General features: G+C 43.2%; 1 protein-coding gene across 3 annotated transcripts in view; it reads right to left on the reverse strand.

Annotated features, from left to right (window-relative positions):
* The window catches only part of IQCH (IQ motif containing H), a 151,946-nt gene that overhangs the window by 128,214 nt on the left and 8,197 nt on the right, over positions 1-15,535 (reverse strand). For 2 of the 3 annotated variants that reach the window (XM_078380876.1, XM_020810020.3), the window contains exons 4-5: positions 14,177-14,282; positions 8,873-8,992 (exon numbers count right to left, since the gene is read on the reverse strand). In XM_078380876.1, coding sequence (XP_078237002.1) covers positions 8,873-8,992; positions 14,177-14,282 — 226 coding nt within the window. The remainder of the gene's footprint in view (positions 1-8,872; positions 8,993-14,176; positions 14,283-15,535) is intronic. The other variant, XM_072981829.2, reaches the window with a different exon arrangement.

Here is a 15,535-nt window from a genome sequence, read left to right on the forward strand (position 1 = left end):
CAGCATGACTAGGGAATGCCGTTTTACCTTCCCACCGAGATGGTACCTATTTATCTACTTGCATTTACATGCTTTCCCACCGAGATGGTACCTATTTATCTAATTGCATTTACATGCTTTCGAACTGCTAGGTTGGCGAGGAGCTGGGACAAAGCGATGGGAGCTCACTCCGTTGCATGGATTCGATCTTACGACTGCTGGTCTTCTGACCCTGCAGCACAGGCTTCTGTGGTTTAGCCCACAGTGCCACCACACTGTCACAAAGACAACAGCAGGGATATTTCCAATAGTCCTGTATAGTAGGGCCAACATCAGGAGAGGTGATTCATATCAAGTCACTGATGTGATATTTACGCTTACTGCTCATTCTGCTAACTACCATGCCCACAGAACAAACTATGAAATGTAATACAGGTCTTCTCATGTATGTGTAAATATAAAGGTATAAACTGTTGGGAAATACTTCCCAACTGAAAGCCTATTGCATGTTTTCCCCCAAATCTACCTTTCTGAAAACTCATCCATATTTTATTTTTATTTATTGTATTTATAGCCCACCTATCTAATCATTTCGACTACTCTAGGCGGCTACCAGACAGATGCACATATAATAACTGGATGCATGAATCCAGTAAGCATCACATGTGCTTTAAAAAGAAAGAAAGAAAGAAAGAACAGAAGCAGCACAGAAGGAAGTGAGCGAAATAATTGCTGGTTTGAATTGCCACACATTCTACTTGTGGGCAGAGGGCCAGCTTATATCAGGCAGAATCGGCCAACCCTGCTTATTGGAATTCCAGGCTGGGCCCCAGTTCTTGTTCCTCGCCAGCTGTAAGCCAGCAGCCCATAGCATCTCAATCAGGCACCGAGTTCCATCAAAGAATGTTGATATGGATGGAAGCAGCTTTAGCTGCACTCCCGCTTGTGGAATGACAGTCAATCTTGGATTCCAGATGACAAGAACTGGATAACAAATGTAAAACAAATGGTGACCTTTCCAAAGATTAATTTGTTTACCAACAAAAAGCTCTCTGTTAGTCATCCAAGATAGGGGTGACCTTCATATTCCCATTTCTAGGTTGAGAGGAGCCTGAAAGTAGTCATCTGTTCACTTAACTCTCTCACCAATTATTCCCTTTCTTATTTCTGGTAAGAGGGACAGTTTCTTAATTCATGTTGTCTCTTGTTATATTCTTTACAAATGCAAAAAACGTAGTCTAAACTACTGCACGGAACATCAATTTGTTTAAATCTACTTCTGCTACTGGTGCCAAAATTATAGATTTCTTTGTAATTGCTGCCACATGTGAGGATTTTAAATGCACGGTTTCTTGCAACTCCTATACCCCTTTAGTCCACTTTGCTGTTCAGCTGAAATCAAGTAGCATTGTTTAATTGTTATCCTTTCAAAAATGTACATATATTTCCTGTAAATAAGTTCAAATTCAAAATCAAGAATTGAAATACATGCATAAATAACACGAATACATATCTGCACAGACCAAGAGGGAAATAGGCAGAGGGAAAACAGAGAAGAAGCAGTTGGAGTAACTTAGTTAAATGGGCACCAGAAGACAGCAACTCGTAAAAACCTGAGATCACTACAGCACTGAATTCTTCCTCATGAATAAGAGGTTCCAAGTTTACATCACATCACACTACTTTATTTACTTATTTATTTATTTGTTTATTTGTTTATATTGTACTCAAAGTGTTGGTTTAACTATGCAGCTACGCAACAACTTTTATGAAATGAGAACAGAAAACCCTTGCAGGCCACTGCTGTTATTGAGAAATATATCTGTGACACTGATTATTTCGCTTGGTGCATCCTCTATGGCTGAAGAAAGCCAGTTATTATGCCAGAAATTACTAGAAAAGGGAAGTGATAAAGAGAGGCAGTAGATAGGATTGTAGCCAATCTGCCTCTCTAAAATAGACACAATTAACATAATCTGCATACTATTTTAATTAACACTGCTAATCTGCATATTTTAGTCACAAATAATTAAAATGATTTTGTATATTCACAAACAATAGTATGCTGCACATCTTAATTGCTTGTAATTAATATAATTTGCATGCAATTTTAATTAAAACTTCTAATTTGTATATTTTCATTGTCTGCAATTAACATAATTTCACATTTTCACAAGTGCTGGTAACTTGCATATTGTAGTTGTGTATAATTAATAATACCCAGAGATATAATTTTGCAAATATTGCTATGCTGTGCATTTAAGTTGCTTGTAATTAATGTTATTTACTAACCTTTTAAAAAGTAATAGTATATACATTTTTATTTGAAACAACTTCAGAAATCTAGTGCTCCAAAATCTAAGCCTGGCAAAAAAAATGACACAAGAGCCATAGCTTATGTCAAGAGTCACACAGATATGCTTGGATACACCAGTGGATTGGTGTCACATTCCCGGGGGTTACAACAGCCAAAGTCCGATAAACCAGTCCAGGGTCAAGAATACCAAGAATGCAAAGCCAATGTCCATAAATCAACTCACAGAATGAAGTCCAGCGTCAAAGTCCAGAGTCCGATACACAGCGTAGTCCAGGGTCAGAGTCCAAAGTCCAATACCAGCGTAGTCCAGGGGCAGAGTCCAGAGTTCAGAGTCAGGAACACTGTTCAAGAAGCATGGATGCAAGCCAAGGTTTTGACTCTTTGCTTCCACATAATTTCTGGCTTCACCGGGAGCTGTTTTATAGTAAAACAGCTCCTTGAGCTGCTGGAAAGCTTTCTATCCTGTTAATACTCAGGACTAGATGCATGTAGGTTTCTGTGAACAGCCTTTGAGCGATCCTCTGATCTTCTTGTCCTAAGTCTTTCCCGAAGCCTGGCCCGAAGCTTGTCTGCTGTGGAAGGAGAATCTGGAGGCGGTTCAGGTGTTTCCGATCTCTCAGCATTCTCTTCAGCCTCAGTGAACCCTTCTGGTTCCAGGTCTTCGGATGCACTCATGACAATTGGATAAAAGGCAAGAAGTTGAAGATCAACCATGAGACAATCAGGATTAGGATCACAGTTTGTTTTGGTTGCACTCCTTTCAAAGGACTGAAGCTGAAGACTGCACAGTTTGGCCCCTGTACCAGACACTGTTTCTGAATGTCTGGGTCTGTGCTGTAGCAAAGAATATATTCGCCTGATTTTAGCTGATGCATCAGGTTTATTATATCCAGAACACACATCTATCACAGTGACTTCCTCTCATATATATTTCTTCATTGTTTGTGGCCCTGGTCTTCAAACCTGTTTGGAAAATGCAGCGGGTGCAATATGCAGCACTCACAATGCTCTCTGGCACGTTCCTTAAATCAGGATTGTTAAAAATTAGAGCAGAATCACCTGGTATATGGGAGATTTGTAGTAGATCATGAAGTGTTTTTCCTTCTCAATTATCCACCCTGTTTCTCTGAAAATAAGACCTACCCTAAAAATAAGACCTAGTATGATTTTTCAGGATGCTCATAATATAAGCCCTACCCCAAAATTAAACCCCAATTACATAAGTATTAATAACATCAAGACCAGTAAAACTTAAAAGGACAAGATTAAGAGGTGGAGGAGGACAGACCTGGACTATATGTGGGGGGTAACTTCTTGATGTTTCTTAATTTAATTTTATATATGGGGCTCTTGTATTGAGATTTTAATTATAATACTATATAATATTGTATTTATTTTTGTATTTGTATTTGTCCTGCACTTTTGTGGTATTATTTAAGGTTCTGTTCTTTACTTTCTTTTCTTTTCTATTGATATGGAATGGAAGACCTGTTTGCCCAGCGAGGGGCCTTTTAACATCCCGGTGATCACAGGTAAAGGGAGATATGGCGTTGGCGCAGTCCCCACTTGTGTCAGAAGAACAACGAACAGATGTTTGAAGGCTGTCTGTTGTTCTGAGACTGTGACCAACCCTCAGTATCGAGGTAGCCAGCCCAGCCTGCCCTCCACTCTAACTCTGGTACTGTTGAATGCTAGGTCTATAGCCAACAAGCCTCAGGTGATTCACGATCTTATCCTGGAGGAGAATGCAGACCTGGCATGCATAACCGAGACGTGGATCAGCGGGGAGGGGGGGTCCTCCCCTGGCTCTTGTCTGTCTGCCCGGTTATGCTGTCCAGCACCAGGGTAGACTGGAGGGGCGGGAGGGAGGAGTAGCCAATGTTTATAAATCCAGCTTGGAGGTTACTAGGCGCTCCTCGATGGTAAAGCCGGGTCTAGAGGCACTCCATGTGTCGATTGAGGCCAGGGATGGTATTGGGATTTTGCTGGGTTACCGTGCTCTCCGCGATCCAGCCACTTCCCTTCCGGAGTTGACTGACTTTGTCTCCGCAGCACTATTGGAATCTCCGAGGCTTTTGGTCTTGGGTGATTTCAACGTGCACGTGGGGGCAGAGCCATCTGGGTCAGCTCTTGAGTTCTTGGAAACCACGGCTTCCTTGAACATGTCCCAACATGTCAACGGCTCCACCCACGTGGGTGGTCACACACTGGACCTGGTCTTTTCCTCCAGTTGGAGCAAGTGTGATCTGGTGGTGACGGACCTCATGTCAGTCCCCTTGTCATGGTCAGATCACCACCTAATAAAATGTAACCTCACAGTGCCTCTCCCCCCTCGCAGGGAGCAGGGACCTATTTCTATGGTCCGCCCTCGAAGGCTACTGGATCCGGCTGGATTCCAGGATGTCATGAGAGGGGTCACGGCGGACCTGGCTAGCGCTCCTGTCGACGCTGTGGTTGATAGCTGGTTCACCTTCGCAACCAGGGCTATAGACACGATTGCATCTAAACGCCCTCTCCATCGTAGAGCTCGTCCAGCGCCCTGGTTTAACCAGGAGCTTCGAGCGCTGAAGCGACATAGGAGAAGGCTAGAGCGTAGGTGGAGGAAGAACCCGACGGATTATAATAGGATAGCTGTCAGGGTTGCAACTAACCTTTACCTGTCTAAGGTAAAGGCTGCTTGTCGAACTTACTTCACTAACCGGATAAGCGAAGCGTCCAACCAGCAGGTGGAGTTATTCCGTATAGTGTGCGACCTATCCGGAACTGGTCTGGATGATAGGCCTCCCCCTAGTTTTTCACCTGACCAGTTTACAGCCTTTTTAAAATCTAAAGTGGAGGCCATTTGACAGGACCTTTCTCCTTTTTTGAACACAGTGAGTCGAGCAGAGATATCCAGCGCTCCGTCTTGCCCGGTTACCCTTGACTCCTTTCAGCCTGTCACGCCTGATTCTGTGGCCAGAGTGCTTGACCTCTGTCGAGCCACCACCTCCTCCTTGGACCCCTGCCCGGCCTGGCTAATCAAAGCAGCCAGGCCGATAACAAAATGGGCCACTGCAATAATAAATAGGTCTTTCCTTGAGGGCAGGTTTCCTTCTGCCCTCAAGGAAACACTCATTAGGCCCATAAGAAAGAAATCTAATTTGGCGGCAGATGAAATTGGCAATTATAGGCCCATCGCCAATATTTCTTTCATGAGCAAAGTGGTTGAGAGGGTGGTGGCTGACCAGCTTCAGGCACATCTGGATGAAACAGATGCCCTGGATCCTTTTCAGTTGAGCTTCAGGCCATGCCACGGTACAGAGACGGCATAGGTCGCCCTGTACGATGACTTGTTGAGGGAGGCCGACAGCGGTAAAATTTCTTTGTTGGTCCTCCTCGACATCTCGGCGGCCTTCGATACCGTCAACCACGGTATACTCCTGGGGAGGCTCTCTGAGTTGGGTATCGGTGGCTTGGCTCTGGCCTGGTTCCGTTCCTTCTTGGAGGACCGCCCCCAGAGAGTGCAGCTTGGGGAGAGTATTTCGGCCCTGTGGAATCTCAATTGTGGGGTTCCACAGGGGTCGATCATCTCCCCAATGCTATTTAACATCTATATGAGGCCGCTGGGTGGAGTCATCAGGGGGTGTAGAGCATCGTGTCATCAATATGCTGATAACACCCAGCTCTATATTTCCTTTTCACCAACTGCAGGTGATGCCATCCTGTCCCTCCAGAGCTGCCTGGGGGCCGTACAGCAATGGATGCAGGAGAACGGGCTGAGGCTGAACCCAGACAAGACGGAAGTTCTGAGGGTGGGTGGCCCTGTGGATGATGGCTTGGGAAACTCCCTCATGTTTGGGGGGGTGGCCCTGGCCGCGAAGAGTGGGGTCCGCAGCCTGGGGGTACACCTGGACCCGATGCTCACCATGGAAATGCAGGTGGCGTCGGTAGTCCGCACTGCCTTTTTCCACCTTTGGCGGATTGCCCAGCTGCAACCTTACCTAGACACGGGGGTGCTCACTACTTTAGTACATGCGCTCGTAATTTCTAGATTAGAGTACTGTAACATGCTCTACGTGGGACTTCCTTTGAAGCTGATGCGGAAACTTCAGGTGGTGCAGAATGCAGCAGCCAGACTCCTCACTGGAGAGAGAAAATACCAACATATCTCTCCTACTCTGGCCATGCTGCACTGGCTGCCCATCCGTTTCCGCATTGACTTCAAAGTGTTAATGCTTACATATAAAGCCCTAAACGATTTAGGACCTCGATACTTGGCGGAACGCTTACTCCCAACTAGTTCTACCCGTGTCACCAGCACAAGCCAGGAGGTGAGGTTGAGGAGCCTGACGCCGAGGGAGGCCTGGAAGGAAAGAACTAGAAACCGGGCCTTCTCGGCAGTGGCTCCTCGCCTCTGGAATAACCTACCTACGGAGATTCACGCTACACCCTCGCTGGGTACTTTTAAGAACCAACTAAAAACGTGGATGTATAGGCAGGCCTTCCCTTCCAGTTAATTCCTGTACTCTTTCCTTTTTTATTCTTTTTCTCTTTATTTGATTTATTTTGTATTTTTCCCATCGCAGAATTATTTAATTAATTAATTGTTATAAATTTTTCTTGAACTTGTTATCCTTTATGTTGTAAGCCGCCTAGAGTGGTTGAAATGACTAGATAGGCGGTGTATAAATAAAATAAAATAAAATAAAATAAAATAAATAAATAAATAAGTGGAACGCCGCCCTCCACCATTGTGCAGCAAGCAGAAGAAGATGACAGGACTGTAAAATAAAACATCCCCTGAAAACAAGCCCTAGTGCATTTTTGGAGTAAAAATTAATATTAGACCCTGTCTTATTTTTGGGGAAACACGGAATTAGTGTCATCAACCAAAAAGCCTTTTTTCAATAATTGAAAAAATAAGAAATATAGTGGTGCCCCGCATAGCTACGATAATCCATGCCAGAAAAATCGTCGCTATAGGGATTCATCGCTATGCGGAACAAAGAAGCCCATAGGAATGCATTAAAACACGTTTAATGCGTTCCTATGGGCAAAAAACTCACCATTCTGCGAAATCCTCCATGCGGCCGCCATTTTCGCTGCCCGGTAAGCGAGGAATTCGGGCAAAAACACAGCGGGAGGCCATTTTATTTACCCGGTGCCCATTTTGGAACCGCTGATCAGCTGTTAGAAAAAACATCGCTATGCGAAAATCGGTAAGCGAACCACTTACCGATCATCGCAAAGTGATGTTTTACCATTTAAAACATCGCAATGCGATCGCAAAAATGATCGCAAAAAACACATCGCGCTCATTATGCGGGGCACCACTGTAAAGTCAACCACAAACAGATTTGGTCATGAAGGGATCTGCTAACTTAATTCTGATACTGCTCAAAATACTTTGGGTGTGCATATGCTCACAGCCACCCTGTTTTTTAATTTTTGACATATGTCCATATGTCTAAGCTGCTATTTTGCACCTGACTCTAAATGATAGGTCTTAGATTTTTAGTAAATAGCAAATGTGATTCAGGCTTGAAGAGTATTAATCCTTTCCTTACGCCACAGTGTTGTTATACACCATCAAATTGCTTCTGATTCATGGAGACCCTATGAATTACTGACCTCCTATCATTAACAGCTATCTATTTTGTTAACATTATTGTCGTTTCCAATGAATTTTGTCTTACAACTTGACTTCCAGTTAATTGTCAGTCCACCTCAAGATGCTGGTACTTATCTATCAAACCCTAAACAGTTCAGGACCAGGATATCTGAAGGATCACCATCTGTCATATGAACAGGCTGAAATTAACTTCAGAGGTCTTGTTATGTAACCTGAAGAGGGTTATTTGCTGGGAATGCAAGACAGAGTAACTTCTATGGAATATAAGGGAATACAGACACTCCTTTCAAAGGAAATAAGGCTAATCCCATCCCTGATAAGAGTTTCGATTGGAAATTAACACATTTTTATTCTGCAGAATAGCAACTGAGAAGCATGGAGGATAAAATAAACCCCAGTATGACCACCTATAACTGCCGCTGGGCACACCAATAATTCCCCAACACCACTTTCGGAAACAGGTTAAGTAAGATTGGAAGCCTGCAGGACAGTGGCCTTCATCCCATCTCACACAATCTATGCAGAAGGATCCTGACATATGGTACTGTTATTTATTTGTTTGTTTGTTCGTTCATTCATACCCTGCCCATCTAGAGTGCTAGGGAATCTTCTGCCCTCCAAAACGTAAAAATCCAAAACTGCATAGATTACTTGCAGGAATCTAAGACTGGCTTAATATTTCAGTAAATATTCTGTTTAAAACTAATTTTGCCTCCTTTAATTATTGACATCCCATTATTTTGGGGTTAATTGTCTCTGTTTTGTCATCATCGTTTATATCAGCTGCTTTTTATACATTGTTAAAGATTGGTTTTCTCTGTTTAATGTTTTAAATTGATGTTGACTGATAAATTTCATTTTATGGCCATGTCATTTTGTTGTAGGCTGCCCAGAGTAGTGGCCTAGCTGCTAGATGGACAGGGGTAACATTTAAAAATTAAATTAAAAAAATCTTAGCTACTTACAGAAGCCATTTTTCTTTGATTAATGAGCGGCAGGCCAACTCTATAGTTCTCATTTAGAATACTTCGGTGGCAGGCATTTTCTGGATTGTACAAAATCTTCATCATCACTGAAAACTTGTGCTGTAAGAAAAAGCTGAAATAAATGCTGTGTGGAACAAAAACATGGGGAATTTTCACCTTTTTCAAGGATATTCTGCACACAAGCAATTTGAAAGCAGGAAGGAAGACTTGTCCACAAAAGCTCACATTATAGCAGTTAGTCTTTAAGGTGCCATACTGTAGACCAGAGGTTCCCAAGCCTTTTCAATTCATGACCCCCTTTTACAACAGCTGAGTAACCTGTGAACCCCCCCCCCCGGAACGTTTGCAGAAAAAGGCACTTTTAATAAGGCAGTGTTTCTCTTCTCAGAAAGTAGAGGCTTCCTTCTTCTTCCAAAGGGCCTTTCTCCTATTTCCTTTTGTGACTACTAAAATCGAGCAGACCCCAATTCCCTGATGCAACTTTACAGCAAGTGAATGGGAGTGAATTCCCATCACTTGCTGTGTAGTCACCACCTCAGAACGGTTGTTCCTACTGAATACTGCTTTCCCTTGGAGTGATGCTTTGTGGCATGTATAACAGCACTGACTGGAGCAAGACCCCATTGAAGAATTATAACACAGAACAACAGTAAGTCTGTGCAGAATTGGTGCAACACCCAACACTTTTTCTTTTTCCCAGCAGACCCAAACCTCCCCATGCTTCCTTTCTCTTCCTCTACAAAGCCCCATCTGCACATCCGCCCAGTTCACCGCTTTCACACAACTCCTAGCTCCATGAAGTGGGAACACTCTTACCGGGATGGCAGCTGGGGAAATGATGGCAAACGCTGTTGCCCCAAGAACATATGCTGCTGTCCCAACAAGAATTTCCACCTTCTAGAATTTAGGCTTAGCAGGCTGTGTGTTCTAATCCAAGCCAGAGCCCACCCCTCCCTGTGGTGTACGTCAAGAGGAAAATGGAGACAAGACGTGAGAAGAGAGGATGAGGTGCTAGATAGAAAAATGCCACACTTGGCTACAAAGGTACTGCATTTATCTACATAGACTCTTTTTATCAGAACTCTACTGACATCGTGGAGGGGTTTCTTGGGTATAGTGGATGTAGTAATTTCTGCTTTGATCAACAGCTGCATTCCTCATCCTACCAAAAAAGGTAAAGGTTCCCCTTGACATTTTTAGTCCAGTTGTGTCTGACTCTAGGGGGTGGTGCTCATCTCCGTTTCGAACCCTTAGAACTAGCGTTTGTGAAGACAATCTTCCATGGTCACGTGGCCATCGTGACTAGACACGGAATACAGTTACCTCCCCATCGTGGTGGTACCTATTCATCTACTTGCATTTGCATGCTTTCAATCTGCTAGGTTGGTGGGAGCTGGGACTAGGGACAGGAGCTTACTCCATCGCGTGTATTCGATCTTACAATTGCAGGTCTTCTGACCTTTCAGCACAGAGGCTTCTGCCTTGAAAATTATTTCAAGTTTTCTCCTCGTTTGCTCCCCAGATAATGGACAGTCAACAAGCATAGCTGTACCCACTTAGAGCTCTGCTAAATTTCCTAGAGTGGAGTGTACCAAACTTCTGAGGCTAACGACTTCGCATAAAAAAAATTCAAAATTTCTGCACAAGTGGAGCTCAGATCCTCAACATAAAGCAAATGCATAATGACCTACCAATTATGTGCCTCATTGTTGTTTTATTTTAAAAATAGCGATACCATCTTTAGAATCAAGAGATGACATGATTTGTTTAAATCACAATATTTGGATTTTCATGACATTTGTAAGACATAATTCACTAGTGAATATTTTAACCTATTCTATGCTCAGAAACTTAGAACAGGTAAATCACATCCATTTCTCTGCTGGATTTCACTACTACTTAATAATAAAAAGCCATTTTGCCAATGTGCAATCACAGAAAACAGCTGGTAAAACAGCACTACATTTCTTTTTTGACTGAGAATTATTAGAGCTCTCTCACGTGTCAGCAGATGCTATCAACATGAAAGGGCAGTGGGGCTCCAGCTGCCCAAGGTAAACTACAGGGGGAAACCATAGTGTGCCCTCTCTCTAAATTAAGCTCAACCATGCATGCTGAAGAGGAGGAATGGGGTGGATGGAAAAAATATTTTGTAGGGCCAATGGATTCTGTTCTTACTGCACTGTCATTTGGGGACAATCACACTGGCTATTTAAGACACATTTTCTATCAGAGTTGGCACAGATAAAATCAGTGTAAAAACTGGCAAGCACACAACATAAAGCTAAGCATGGGGAAGCCCAGTATTTTTTTACTGGGTAATCATCTCTTTTTGTTCAGTCAGTTGAGATAATTTATTTTGCTCTGACTCTATGACATTGTTTTTCCTCTGCTTTCTGGGATATGTGACTGCGAAGGGGCAACAGTGGACGTGTCAGTAGGCATGCTGTTACATATTTTCTCTCAACTAAGACTTATTGTCTCCTTTCTCCAAAAAATGTTCTTATTTTTAAAAAAATTATTACTATGCGTACCAAAGGCAGGGCAATGCCAGAGAGCTGTTAGGTAACTTCAAAAAAATGAATACAGAAAAGAAGATGATGTGAAGGTGGTCCCAGCAGAAACTCCCACTCTCAGCAAAGCTGGCTCTTTTCAAAGTTTTCTGCCTCTGCCCCATGAACTCCTACAACACACAAACTGGTATGGACAGCGACAATGATTTCATCCATGGAAACTAAGAGAGACCCTGTTCAAAAAACTTCAAAGAAAACTGAGCTTTCATCCATACTGTATGTCGTCACACCAGCACTTAAGTTATGGAGTTGCTATGTTTCCTTAACAAGTTGAACACTCCAAGCCTGAAAAGAAGAAATACCACTCTGGCCATTAACAAAAGCAAAGGTAGGCAAGGGGATAAAAAACAAGGGAAGGCTCTGTCCCATGCAAATGTTTGCAAATTCTAAGGAACTTAGAATTGTTGTAGATCAAAAGTTGAATATGAGTCAATGGCATGATGTGGCTGCAAAAGAGGCAAATACGATTTTAAGATGCATTAGCAGAAGTATAGTCTCCAAATCCCATGAGGTACTAGTTCCCCTCTATCCAGCACTGGTTAGGCCTCACCTAGAGTACTGTGTCCAGTTCTGGACACCACACTTTAAGAAGAATGCCAACAAACTGGAGCAAATTCAGAGGAGGAAACAAGGATGGTCAAGGGACTGGAAACCAGGCCCTATGAGGAAAGACTGAAAGAACTGGACATGTTTATTCTTTAAAAAAGAAGACTGACGGCAGATGTGATAGCACTTTTCAAATACTGTACCGTGTTCCACCAAAAATAAGACAGGGTCTTCTATTAACTTTTGCTGCAAAAAATGCATTAGGGCTTATTTTCAGAGGATGTTTTATTTTTTTCATGTACAACAATCTAGATTTATTCAAATACAGTCATGTCATCATCTTCTGGTTGCTTCACAATGCTGCAGGGGCAAGGTTTCACTTAACTGGGGCTTATTTTGGGGGTAGGGCTTATATTACAGCAGCTTGAAAAATCATACTGGGGTTTATTTTCAGGTTAGGTCTTATTTTTGGGGAAGCAAGGTACTTGAAAGATTGCCATACAGAGGAGGGGCAGGATCTGTTCCCAGCCATCCCAAAGTACAGGACACATAATAATGGGCTCAAGCAACAGGAAACCAGTTTTAGGCTAAATATCAGTAATAACTTCTTAACTGTTAGAGCAGTACAGCAATTGAACCAATTACCTTGGGAGGTGGTGAGCACTTCAATGCTGGATGTATTCAGGAGGAAAATGGACAACCATCTATGAGATCTGCTTTGACTTGGATTCCAGCATTGAGCAAGGGTTGAACTCAATGGCCTTATAGGCCCCTTCCAACTCAATTATACTATGATTCTATGACTGCAAATGTTTCGTGTCTTTCTGGATGGCCTATTAAAGACATTACTCTTGTGTAGGCTCAGGGTACACCCATTTCTGAGATGAAGCTCATGATTTACTGGTTCTGTTACATGAGTATCAGAACCAGAGAAAGTCCTTGTCTTGTGGACTTGTACTAGATTACATCTGTTATGCCCCCTTTTCCACCCACCTCTGATCCATAGCAGGCCTCACATGCTAAAGCTTCAACTCTACTACTGTCAAGACAGAACCTGCTTTGATTGACTGAAGCAAAACACCAGATTAGGTGTTGCCACTCGGAAAGTTCTCTGAGAGAGCATTTTGGAAGGGAAGGTCAGATGGATGTATCAGATGGTTTATTTATTTACAGTGTGCCCCGCACAGCGAGATTAATCCGTTCCGGATTAACCTTCGCTATGGGAAAGCATTGTTAAGCGGAACGGGGAAACCCATTCCAAATGGGCCCAAAACTCACCATTCTCCGATGTTTTCCCATGTTCCGGCGGCCATTTTGGGTGTCCTGGTGGCCATTTTGGGTGTCCCGGTGGCCATTTTGGGTGTCCGGTGGCCATTTTGGAACCGCCAAACAGCTGATCCCCCCATCGTAATGCGAGCATGCCCTTGCATTAGCGATGGGGAAATCCACATCGCAATGCAGATTCATCATTCAACAGTGCGCTCGTTATGCAAAGCACCACTGTATTTATTTATTTGATTTATATCCTGCTCATCTTGTCAAATCGACCACTCTGAGCAGCTTCCATAAAAAGTATACAGTGAAGCATAATTTTTTTTTCAGATAAACAACACCACATATAATAAAACAAATAATAAATGGAAAGAGAAAGGAAATTAAGTATTGACAGGAAGGAAGGCCTGAACATATAACCATGTTTTTAGTTGACTCTTAAATATGCCCAGCGTAGGGGCCGCACGAATTGCTGGAGGTAGGTTATTCCAGAGGTGAGGAGCCACCGCCGAGAAGGCCCGATTTCGTGTTCTTTCCTTCCAGGCCTCCCTCGGCGTTAGGCTCCTCAGCCTCACCTCCTGGCTCGTGCGGGTGATCCAGGTAGATCTAGGTGGGATCGGGCGTTCCGCCAAATAACGAGGTCCTGAACCGTTTAGGACCTTGTATGTAAGCATTAACACTTTGAAGTCGACATGGAAACGGATGGGCAGCCAGTGCAGCTTGGCCAGGATAGAAGAGATATGATGGTATTTTCTCACTCCAGTGAGGAGTCTGGCTGCCGCGTTCTGCACCACCTGAAGTTTCCGCGTCAGCTTCAAAGGGAGCCCCACGTAGAGCACATTACAGTATAAAACATTGGAGACAATAGAGCAAAAGTTGCTTCAGATCAGACCTTTGAACCTGAAGACATCTGCAGTAGCGACCTGCTGGGCTTAGTGGCAATTGGAGAAATTTCTGGGAAAGTTATTTCTTTCTGAGAAGTCTCCAAGGGGATCCCCCTGAGTTAAGAGAGAAAATAAGAAAGAGACAGGATGAAATAATTTAAAGCTATAAAGTTTAGTTGAATTTCAGATTTATTTCTACAGCTGGAAGAGTAGAGGGCAGAAAAGTACACAAACCACTATTAGTACACCTGGAATGTTTTGTGTTTTAATCACATTGAGTACATATAACTGTATGTAATGTAGTTAGTATGCTGTTCATAATCCTGAAACGACATGATGTGTTTTCCTTGTTGAAAGCTTGATCTTTTATTGTTTTATTAAAGTTTTTACTTGGAAGCTTAACCTGTGAAGATTTTTATTTATTTATTTATTGGATTTTTATCCCATCCCTTCTAGACCAAAAGTCTACTCTGGGCAGTTTACAAATGTAAAAACAAAAAAAATATTATAGAACCAAGGTGGTGAAAGTATATAAGATACGGCAGGAGGGAAAGCTTGCCCAAATAGCCAGGTTTTAAGTTTATTCCTGAAAACACCCAGAGAGGGAGCCAGGCAGATCTCTACCGGCAAGTTGTTCCAAAGACAAGGGGCCACTGCCGAGAAGGCCCTGTTCCTCGTTCTTTCCTTCCGGACCTCCCTCGGCGTTAGGCCCCTCAGCCGCCCGGCCTGGCTGGAACGAGTGACTCTGGAAGAACTGGGTGGGAGAAGGCACTCTGCCAGATATCGAGGTAAAATTTGACCTTACATGTAATCATAAGAACTTTGAAATCAATGTGGAAATGAATAGGCAGCCAATGTAAGGCGGCCAGCGTGGGGGAAATATGTTGGTACCTTTTCACCCCTGTAAGAAGTCTGGCTGCCGCATTCTGTACCATCTGAAATTTCTGCATCAGTCTCAAAGGCAGCTCTACGTAGAGCGCATTACAGTAGTCTAATCTTGAGACTACAAGCGCATGGATCAAAGTGGTGAGCGCCCCCACATCAAGATAGGGACATAGCTGGGCATCGTCTGGTCATCAAAGTATTTTCAAGGGGATTCCAGTGAGCACTGATTCACTATAAACTAATTTTCCCCCTAAGTTCCTGTCCTTTTCTGGGCCCAGTTATATATCAGCTTCCAGCTTTGCTTTACAAAGTCTCTTGGTTGATCCCGTAGTGCCTCTGAAAGCATGTCTAGTTCTGCAATGTCCGGTAGCTTCTTTAATAGCTCATCCATCGTTGGTGTCTCTTCATTCTTCCATTTTTGGGCCCAGAGTAACCGAGCTGCTGTGAATACGTATATACAGTAGACTACATTTTATTTTCTT

The sequence above is a fragment of the Pogona vitticeps genome, chromosome 12 (assembly GCF_051106095.1).
Source record: "Pogona vitticeps strain Pit_001003342236 chromosome 12, PviZW2.1, whole genome shotgun sequence".
NCBI classification, from domain to species: Eukaryota; Metazoa; Chordata; class Lepidosauria; order Squamata; family Agamidae; genus Pogona; species Pogona vitticeps.